The 11,437-nt window shown below is 43.6% G+C and overlaps 1 protein-coding gene across 1 annotated transcript in view; it reads left to right on the top strand.

The window, feature by feature from the left end:
• The window catches only part of PDIA2 (protein disulfide isomerase family A member 2), a 28,449-nt gene extending 17,228 nt beyond the window's left edge, over positions 1–11,221 (top strand). The window contains exons 7-11 of the mRNA XM_063932432.1: positions 1,405–1,599; positions 3,787–3,907; positions 4,691–4,872; positions 6,365–6,454; positions 11,045–11,221. Of these exons, the coding sequence (XP_063788502.1) occupies positions 1,405–1,599; positions 3,787–3,907; positions 4,691–4,872; positions 6,365–6,454; positions 11,045–11,125 (669 nt within the window). The 3' untranslated portion in view covers positions 11,126–11,221. The remainder of the gene's footprint in view (positions 1–1,404; positions 1,600–3,786; positions 3,908–4,690; positions 4,873–6,364; positions 6,455–11,044) is intronic.
• Positions 11,222–11,437: the final 216 nt, after the last annotated feature.

An 11,437-nucleotide genomic window follows, 5' to 3' on the forward strand; every position in this document is an offset into this window, starting at 1 on the left:
CGGGTTTAGGGGGCGGGGCGGGGCCTGTACAGGGCGCACTGCATATCTGACAGCCAAGTACATGCTAATGATATTTCCCCATAGATTGTTAGCTTGTGAGCCGGGCCTTCCAACATCTAGGGATAGATACAGATCAGCATTAGGACGAAAACATGCTATATTTCCACCAACTCCTGTGCCCCTATGTAAGCACTGACAGGAACCCATATACCTCTGTCACATCGCACAAACAACCCGGTATCGACCCGGCACACGGGTCAGTGTACGGCGAGAAAGGGCCGTGTCCGCATTCCTGGGTCGCCCGACCCGGTAATTCAACCTGGGTAATAAGAAGGGTTATTCCCGGGTTGAATACCGGGTCAGGCGCAGTGAATGGGTTGCCGGGTCGATGCGACCCGGTAGCCATTCACAGCAGAGGGAGAGGCGGTGCGGAGATGAGCTCCTCCCCTGCTGCAAGCTCCACCACCCCCGCCGCTATGGCAACCGACATGACAATTTGCAGTGTCAGAAAGCCAGAAGATAGTCTCCAATGCCGAATCCCACCCGAGAAGGACCTGTTTCCAATTCCCGGGTGGGATCCGGCATTGGAGATGTGAAAGGGTTAATAGATTGCACATTTCCTGTCACCATCGTTCTGCTAATGATCCCATATGAACAGGAAAATAAGTCTCTATAAATATTTTACCTTACTTGGGATGTAAAATAAAAGTATAGAGCAGATATAACATCCTGGGAAACCTCTGTGTCACACGGCTGTCCCAGTTTTTAAGGGCTATATTCTACTTAATGCGTTTCTTTTATTCTCGCTATTTAGCAAAGGGTTCACGGCGTTATCTCCTCCGTTATACCCCTCTTGCACCGGGTGTAGTATGGTATGCCGGCGCCGGGAGCCCTACCGCCGGCATACCGACAGCTTGGCGAGCGCAAAGGAGCCCCTTGCTGGCTCACTGCGCTTGCCTCGCTGCGGGCACGGTGGCGCGCCACGCTATTTTATTCTCCCTCCAGGAGGGTCGTGGACCCCCATGAGGGAGAATATCTGTCGGTATGCCGGGTGTCGGGATTCCGGCGCCGGTATACTGTGCGCCAGGATCCCGACATTCGGCATACTGAAGACCACCCCTTCGACCATATCACACTGTAGAGAACAAGTCTGTGCTTTACAGCACTGCTGTTCAGGTAGCAGGAAAACGTAATAATGAGTAAAAACTTTCTTTATATAACGCCATCTCAGAATGGCATTATACAACATTTCTTAAAACTATAGATTATTTAAAAACTATGAGTAAGTCCTAATTGAACTGTTGGTTACTTTTACCTATCTCTGTGCTATAGTACACAAGTGCCTTTGTATGAGTTACGTGTGAATTCTGTCTGTTTTCACTAACACTTCTCCGTCTCGCTCAGGTTCTCTTTGTGTCAATCAATTCCGACGGACCCCACTCTGGAGTTCTGGAATACTTTGGACTCACCAATGCCGACGTCCCAACCATCCGCTTTATTAACATTGAGTCTGTGAAGAAGTTTGTTTTTAATGCAGAGAAAATAACCGCAGAGACGGTGAAAGAATTCTGCCAGGGGGTTATTGATGGTAAAATAAAGGTATGGATATTTACTAACGTTACTGTACACACTCGTGTGAAAGAAAACATCTTGCAACACTGTCACATTAATAAAGATAAAGAATTTAAATAAAGAAAACCTGGCATTTTACAAAGCCATTACATTAATGGATCAGCGAAGCCTCAGATGTATTTATCCTTTACATTTTTTCCCTCTGTAGTGCAGGGCACGATGAGATATGTTTACTAAGGTGGGAGTTCTTTTTATAAGTGAAGATGTTGTCGATAGCAACCAATCAGATTTTAGCTATTATCTTCTAGAAGCAGCTAGATAAATGGTAAGTGGAGTCTGATTGGTTGCTATGGGCAACATCTCAACTTCTAAAAAACCTCCCACCTTAGTAAATATACCCTGAAGACTCCAGCCTTGTCTTCCATTCAGTCTATGTCAGACACATGAATGTAATCTACCTAGGCTGGATGGTCCCATATTATCTGCTCCCTTATCTCCAGCAGACATGAAGATACATTTAAAACAGAAGATTAACTGGTAACGGGGGTAATGTACCCCTCACTGTAAAATGAACAGTAGAAAGAACAGGGAGATCCGTGAACATGTAGATGCAGAAAATTGCTGCCTGAATGTTTCTACACAGGACACGGAACGCTGAGGTCCCCCCTAGTATTGGATTGTTATACAGTTTACGTTACACGAGATGGAAGGTGAAACAGAGCGAGTTACTTGTTTAAGGAGATTCTTATATCAGTTGCAGGTCCTGGAGTGATGTCACTGGTTTAGCTGCTAGATTTAAAGCTGCAACAATTTAAAAGGCAAAAACAACCGTGTTACCGCTGCTTTAAATATAGCAATTAAAAATTGCCAAAATTTCGCCGGTGCCTTCAAGTCCCAGGATATTACATTTGGGCCAGTTGTGAGTTTAATATTCACCGAGTTCCATGCACTTTACAAAGGCGCCATGTATATATTAGTACATGTATTCCTGCCACTTATGAAATATATTGCATTATTAAGCTCCTGCTGGAAGGTAAGGAGGGGGTACGGGTCGTTGGGTCAACACAACTTAGGTCGACAGTCATTAGGTCGACATGACCATTAGGTCGACAGGTCAAAAGGTCGACATGAGTTTTTTTTACTTTTTTTGGTGTCGTTTTCTTCGTAAAGTGACGGGGAACCCCAATTAGTGCACCGCGGTCGCTCGCCATGCTTAGGGCAAGGTTACTATTCCCAATCGTAGTCCACGTGGATCGTAAAGTATGAATAATTAAAAAACAGAAAAAATTTGAAAAAAATCATGTCGACCTAGTACTTGTCGACCTAATTACCATGTTGACCTAGTGACCCTGTCGACCTAATGCATGTCGACCTACAGTGGAGTTGACCTAATGACCGTATCCCATAAGGATCAGCTCGCCTTCTCTGCAGTTCTGTAGCCCCAGCTCTTGGTGTCTGTGGCTAAGCCTCAGAGAGATAAAGTATATGGAGATAAAGTACAAGCCAATCAGCTCCTAGCTGTCATATTTCAAACACAGACTGTGACATGGCAGTTAGGAGCAGATTGGTTGGTACTTTATCTCTCTCCAATTTATCTTTCTCCAAGGCTTAGCAAATAGACCCCTATTTGTGATTCTCCAGAATTACAGTGTTACGCTCTTTACTATAGCCGACAAACGCCATGACAGCATAATGGTAGCGCAGAGCATGGAATTTGTTCCATACATTAAGGCGGCTGTGCCACCATCAGCAAGAAATTACAATCATTCCTGCATCCAAAGGAGCAGATTCAGCCAGACACTGGGGTAAATTTACTAAGATGGGAGTTCTATTTAAGATGAGATGTTGCCTATAGCAACCAGTCAGAATCCAGGTATTATCTTCTAGAAGGTGCTAGATAAATGAGAAGTGGAATCTGATTGGTTGCTATGGGCAACATCCCATTTTAAATAGAACTCCCATCTTAGTCAATTTGCCCCACTGATTCTCCAGGTGAACAAATCTGTTCTGGCAACCAAGGAGAAGGGAGGCAGAATATTTCACTCACCCTGTATCTAACGTCATTTATGGATTCTGTGGCCTTATTGAATTTACTGCACCATGGAGTGGAATTACTGGTTCTGGTCATATGTGACCTATGATAATGAGCAACCAATGTATGTATCCTGCATTTTAGTTACTTTAAGAGGACTCTGGTTTTTATTTTTAACCTAGCAAAATCTGATGAGCGAAGAACTTCCAGAAGACTGGGATAAGAAGCCTGTGAAGGTTCTCGTGGGGAAGAACTTTGAAGAGGTTGTGTATGATGAAACAAAGAACGTCTTTGTGGAGTTTTGTAAGTACTGAGAACAAGTGGCGTGGCCAGTCCTTTATTGAGCAGAAGAAATAAGCTTGTGATACTGTGGGACAATTGCAAGAGACCGCTGTCCCCAATTCTTTATAGAACAGAGGTAGAGTAGTCTGGTTGGGACTGACATATAATACAATGTGCAAAAATACAAAAACCTACTACTCAACAAACACAAAGCAACGACACAATGAAATACATACATACTGCACCATCATGAATGTAGGGGGTGGTTGGAATTTTACTGTGTTGCCACTTGGTCTCTGATCAGTTTAAACCACTTTTACACTGAACTCATTGGGTCATTTTGTCTTTGTTATCTTAGGTACATAATATATCATGGGGATGTGAGAGCCTAAAGTCCACTTTTCCCCTAAATGACATCCGCATGTAAGCGACTTTAAAACGGGGTGCGCTAGAAATAAACTGTAGCCAATCAGAGAACTTGAATCATAAGCAGACAGCAACAGACACATATAATATTTTTGTAATACACATCTCGGTGCAAAACAACTTGTGTTCTATTGGAAATTGTTCCTTTGTCTTTCTTGACCACCACTCACTATGAATGAAGAACCCAGATCAAGCACCCCCAATATTTGCATGCCCCTCTCTTACAGCACCATTGTTTGAAATATAGTGGATATAAGTCGGTACACAGGCAAAGGGCATAAAGACCACTGAAGGAAGGGGGGGGGGGGTCGTGAACAAAGTTCTTCTTTAATGGATGGTATGTAAAGTTCTGACCCACCACGTTTTGTGCTATTGTAGATGCCCCTTGGTGCACTCACTGTAAAGAGCTGGAACCTATCTGGGAAGAGCTGGGAGAAAAATACAAAGATCATGAGAATGTTATCATCGCTAAAATCGATGGCACCGCAAATGAAATTGATGGGCTGAGAGTGAGAGGTTACCCAAACCTGAGGTTTTTTCCTGCCGGACCAGATCGAAAGGTGACGTCAGTTTTTCACATTGCATAAATGATAAGACAAAAGACAAGCAGCCAGACTTTCTCTGCAGATGTGTCCATAACACCTTTGCTCTAAATAGTGCATTTGGCGCAGCCTGACTTTGCGACTTAGCCGCGCCCAAGCGTCCCGTCTGATACTTAATTGTAAAATGTGTGTTATTTGTATCACTAATGCGACAAAAGTACAATGCAGGGTGTACCTGATTCCGGCATTTCATGTACCTCTGTGCCACCACCATGGTAAAAAGACAAGAGACAAGAGTGTTGATATCAGCAACCCGCTCCAAGTATCGATATGCTTGATCAACCACTTTTGCCAATTCCTTTGCAGCAACTGCACCAACCGAGGGTGTCCCTGGTACTGTGTGACTTTGTATGCAGCGATGGGTATAAGACGCCATAAGTGTGAATCTCTAGCTGTGGTAAGGCATCCGAGTTGCACTCGTGCCACAAAAACGAATGATAACACATCTGTAGCTCCTGTTGCACTACAAATCCCAGCGTCCTGTGCCAGCCCTTACTTTTTGTTTTATACATTTATTTATGCTAAGTAACTGGTGCCACTTTTGACCTGCTTCATAAGCTATAAAATAATAATACAATACCGTAATATCTGTAATATGTTCATGCATAGCTTGCAATGGAGCAGCGCCTCCTAGTGGACGCCTTATATGAAAATGGTTGAATATCTATAAGGGAACACAGGGGGTCATTCAGACCTGATTGCACGCTGACGTTTTTCGCAGCGGTGCGATCAGGTTTGAAGTGCGTCTGCGCATGGGTCACAATGCGCAGGCGCGTCGCTCCCTGGCGACGGCCATCGCCAGGGAGCGACGGATCTTTCAAAGAAAACTATTGCACCGGCGGTTGCTAGAAAATTGACAGGAAGAGGCCGGCCGGAGGTGTCAACTGACCGTTTACAGGGAGTGTCCATCCAAACTCAGGCGTGACCTGCCATTTCCAGGGAGGAATCCTGACGTCAGCTCCGTCCTGGTTCATCACAGCGGGTGAGTAAGTCCTGAGCTGCACAGCATATACACCCTCCCCTGTGGGCGATGATTACCTGGTCGCAGCAGTGCATAAAATAACCTGCGTGCGACCAGGTCGGAATTACCCCCACAATCCCGAGGCCCTTTTTGTGACAGGTTACATAAACTTTATGAATGCGTGATTGGCCTTGGAAACCGATTTATTGCCTACTACAGATGAACCATGCCCTTGTTCCGGAATCAGATTTGTTGGGTGTAACTCTATAAGAATATTGATTACATTATACGCTGCATAATAATGTACTATGTAATACATATTGCTATTGTGATTAATGTAACAGTAATTACACATGTCTGGCATTTTAAGCATTCGTAATGAAAACTTTGCATTTTAATGAACATCTGCCAACAACCTGCACATTTCCACGTCTCTGCTGATTAAATGATGTATCTTCTGTTTATGTTTTACATTATTTTTTTATCCAGATGATTGAGTACACAAAAAATAGGACTGTGCAGCTGTTCTCTCAGTTTATTGACAGTGGTGGAGTGTTACCCGTGGATGAAGAGGAAAAGGTTGGTACTTTTTCTCAGTGACAGTTGTCAGTTGGCAAAACTGACCATTCCAAAAAGTTTTCAGGTTCAAGCCCCTGACTGTGGGACATTACAGTTTCTAGGAGTTATCAATATTTAGGGGTCTACTTACTAACTGTGGATGGAGATAAAGTACCAGCCTATCAGCTCCAACCTGCTATGTTACAGGCTGTGTTTGAAAAAACAACAGGATCTGATTGGTTAATTCTCTCTCTCCAAGTCTTAGTAAATAGACCCCTTAGTTTAGAGCACAGGTTCTCAAACTCGGTCCTCAGGACCCCACACAGTGCATGTTTTGCAGGTCTTCTCACAGAATCACAAGTGAAATAATTAGCTCCACCTGTGGACCGTATATAATGTGTCAGTGAGTAATTAATACACCTGTGCACTTGCTGGGTTACCTGCAAAACATGCACTGTGTGGGGTCCTGAGGACCGAGTTTGAGAACCACTGGTTTAGAGGTTCCCCACCACGGTCTTCAAGGCACACTAACAGTCCAGGTTTTAAGGCTATCCATATTTGATGCACAGGTGACTGTTATTTGGATTTAACCATCTATGCTCAAGCATGGATAGCACTAAAACCTGTACTGTTAGTGTGCCTTGAGTACTGAGGTTGAGAAACACTGTCTTAGTTCCTTTAACCTGGATAACGTGTAAAGGAACTACCAAACCAGGGATGCAGACAAATAGGGGGATGTATTTATTAAGATGCCTGTTACAGCCCCGAAAATTACCATGCCATATTGCTACAACAAGGTATTCATTTTTGGGGGCTATTTATCAAAAGTCTCTTTCCAGGACAGTGGCTTGATAACCCATCACGGAGTAAATTGTAAAGTGAATGCATAAACTTGTCTTTACTCCCGAGTATGAACCTGACTTGCCTATTGTACATACGTGCAGTGTCGGACTGGGGCATGTAGGGCCCACTGGGGGAATGCATTGGTAGGGGCCCATGTTTAGGGGTGTGGCCAGTCTCTAGAGGGGGTGTGCCCAGCCACCACGTTGGTTTACCTAACCCTTTTGCAAGTGTTGGTCCCCTAGATAAATATATACAGTAATACTGTAGTGCATGCAAGATAATGTACTAGATTAGTAACAGCACAGTCTGGAACCTGATCCCTAGAGCAGGAGGTGGGCCCCCGGGCAGTAGGGCCCACCGGTGGTTTCCCCTGTACCCCTGTGGGCCAGTCCAACCCTGCATATGTGACTCTTGGGCCACACATGTACTAAGCATAAACGACTGCGATGCTGCAGCCACTATGGTACAATGATTAATGCCATATAAAAATTGGAGAAGACCGCACCCCCATTCCAGAAACCGGTAACCTACATTAATTAACTGCTGTTTCCGCATCATTTTCGAAGGGCAGATGTTTAAGAAAAAGGACACAGAGATGTAAATATCCTTGGCCAGATCCCTATTATTGGTAGTCAAAAAGACCTCCTGGTGGCCCTGAACAGTAGCCCAAACCATAATAGACCCACTGCCATATTAAACGGTTGGTAAGCTGTTTCTGTTCTCCGGCTGCACCTTTTGTTGCTATAGCCACAAAAATCAATTTGTCCCATACAGGTGAAAATCAGAAAATTAGAATATCGTACAAAAGTTAACTTATTTCAGTAATTCAACTTACGAGGAGAAACTAATATATTATATAGACTCATTACATGCAAAGTGAGATATTTCAAGCCTTTATTTGTTATAATTTTGATGATTGTGGTTTACAGCTTAAGAAAACCCCAAATCCAAAATCTCAGAAAATTAGATTACATAAATTCAATAAAAAAAAGGATTTTAAATACAGAAATGTCGGCCCTCTAAAAAGTATAATCATGGATATGTACTCAGTACTTGGTTTGGGCCCCTTTTGCATGACTTACTGCCTCAGTGCGGTGTGGCACAGATTCTTTTAGCCTGTGGCACTGCAGAGGTGTTATGGAAGACCAGGATGCTTCAATAGCGGCCTTCAGCTCTTCTGCATTGTTCAGTCTCATGTCTCTCATCTTTCTCTTGGCAATACCCCATAGATTCTCTATGGGGTTCAGGTCAGGCGAGTGTGGGGGAGCTTCACAAGTAGTGGACTGAGGCTGGAGTTAGTGCATCAAGAGCCACCACATACAGACAGATCCTGGACATGGGCTTCAAATGTTGTATTCATCTTGTCAAGCCGCTCTTGAACAACAATGTCAGAAGCGTCTTACCTGGGCTAAAGAAAAAAAGAGCTGGTCTGTTGCTCAGTAGTCCAAAGTCCTCTTTTCTGATGAGAGCAAATTTTGCATCTCATTTGGAAACCAAGGTCCCAGAGTATGGAGGAAGAATGGAGAGGCACACAATCCAAGATGCTGGAAGTCCAGTGTGACGTTTCCAGAGTCTGTGTTGATTTGGGGAGCCATGTCATTTGCTGGTGTTGGTCCACTGTGCTTTATTAAATCCAGAGTCAACGCAGCCATCTACCAGGACATTTTAGAGCACTTCATGCTTCCTTCATTAAACAAGTTTTATGGAGATGCCGACTTCGTTTTCCAGCAGGACTTGGCACCTGCCCACACTGCCAAAAGTACCAAAACCTGGTTCAATGACCGTGGGATTACTGTGCTGGATTGGCCAGAAAACTCGCCTGACCTGAACCCCATAGAGAATCTATTATGGTCAGCCTAGTGATGTTTCCTACAGTGAAAACTCCAAGCTGGAAGCCCATTGGTATTTTAGTTTGTTATAGCCTTGCTAAAAAGTCAACATTCTTTATTTGCAAGTCCACAGTCAGCTGCATAGAGGGGCCTGTGGTTGTCTATGGTAGGCCCAAACCCTGACATGTATGAAGGGTCAGTTCTTCTGTTTAGAACCCAACAACTTAATAAATAAATAAAGTATTAATGAACTGTAAGGGTGTCCTAACATCACAATCTGTTCAATTCAACAAATAGTAGTTGAGCCTTGAAATGTGCTGCAATAGGTCATGGACAAGTTTGTACCTTGCAAATGTTGTTACCCTTTTCACCTAACAGATTCAGCGGAATAAAAAAAAATGGGAAAACTTTTGCAGACTGTAAATCTATATTTTTGTATAATACACCCATAAGTCAGACCATTCTAATCACCTTCCCAATATTGTGTAGGTCCCCCTCATGCCGCCAGTACAACTCTGACACATCAAGTCATGGACTCCACAAGAGCTCTGAAGGTGTCCTGTGGTATTAGGCACCAAGCAGCAGATCTTTAAGTTGCAAGGTGGGGCCTCCATGGCTGTGACTGGGTTTTCTATCACATCCCACAGATGCTTGATTGGATTAAGATCTGGGGAAGTTGGAAGCCAAGTCAACACCTTAAACCCTTTGTCATGTTCCTCAGACTAATGAACAATTCTGAACAATGGGGCAGATGTATTAACCTGGAGAAGGCATAAGGAAGTGATAAACCAGTGGTAAGTGCAAGGTGATAAACGCACCAGCCAATGAGCTCCTAACTGTTAAGTTACATATTGGAGCTGATTGGCTGGTGTGCTTATCACCTTGCACTCATCACTGGTTTATCACTTCCTTATGCCTTCTCCAGGTTAATACATCTGCCCCAATGTTTGCAGTGTGGTAGGGTGCATTATCCTGATGAAAGAGGCCACTGCCATAAGGGACTACCATTGACATGAAGGGGTGTACTAATTCTGCAGCAATATTTAGGTAGGTGGTAGTACATGTTAAAGTAACACCTCATTAATGCCACAACTAGGGAGGCCAATCCTGGAACGTTTTTTCAATCCCGGGAATCGGGAGGAGGAAGCCGGGCAGAGTCTGTGCGCCCTGAGGACGCTCAACGCTGATCCCTCAATCCCCGGGATTGGAGCTTCCAATTTTGGGATTTAATCCAGGCTGTTTTTGGGCCTAAATCCCAGGATTGGCCTCCCTAGGCACGACCCAAATTTGCAAGCAGTCCATAGTCCAGAGCATTACACTGCCTCTGCCGACTTATCTTCTTTCCATAGTGTATCCTGGTACTCTCTCTTTTTCCCAGGTAAACAACATACACACCCTGCCTTCCACAAGATGTAATAGAAAAAGTGATTCATAAAACCAGGCCACTTTCTTCCAATGGTCCAGTTCTTACGGTCAGAACTGAACTGCCCATTGTAGGCGCTCGACAGTAGACGGGGTCAGTATGGTTACTACACAAGTTCCCTTCTCCTTGCTGTTGGACTGGACCATGTAGCTTAGGGGTAGGCACTCAGCTACTGAGGAACTACACATCCCAGCATGCTCTGCCAGTTTTAGAACAACAGTGCCAGGCACACATTTATTCTAAAATAGCTTCTATTATCCCAATTTTAGAACAAGGGATTAATTGTTCCTTAAAATACTTGAATTTCATTTTAGAACAAAATACTTTTATAAAGAGGCAGTAAACCGCACAGAACTCTCACAGCAAGTTACGGTGACATCACTGCTCTCCAAACATATTTTGATTCCAAAATGTTATATATATTTCTGCTCTCTTACTTTGTGGTAAGATGTATGTTATCATATAAAATGACACAAATGGACTTGTGAACGCCCCTTCCCAACTTTCACTTTACAGATAATAGAAGATTTAAAGAGAGATCCAAATGACATTAAGGTAGAAGATGTAATTCCAGAGAAGTCAAAAGATGAACTGTAGAGACGGCAACCTAAATACACAACAGCAATGGTGGACTCTTGTGAGGAATTTCCACAGCACCGAAAAATAAAGTGGTGTTTACCAAGTTATATAACATGAAGACAATAAAGAGTTTTTACAGTATTAAAATGTCTAGCGTCCAAATTTTAGAAAACCATTATCATAGATTTACTAAAATCTCTGTATTATACTGCTGTCCTTTCTTAGGAGCAAGATTATGGCTTAAGACTTCAGGAGCGCTTTGAGGTTCCACTGAGCATCAGTGACTGTAAATGCTGCAATTATTATCTGACCATACAGTACACTTTACAG

This window comes from Pseudophryne corroboree, chromosome 7 (assembly GCF_028390025.1).
Source record: "Pseudophryne corroboree isolate aPseCor3 chromosome 7, aPseCor3.hap2, whole genome shotgun sequence".
NCBI classification, from domain to species: domain Eukaryota; kingdom Metazoa; phylum Chordata; class Amphibia; order Anura; family Myobatrachidae; genus Pseudophryne; species Pseudophryne corroboree.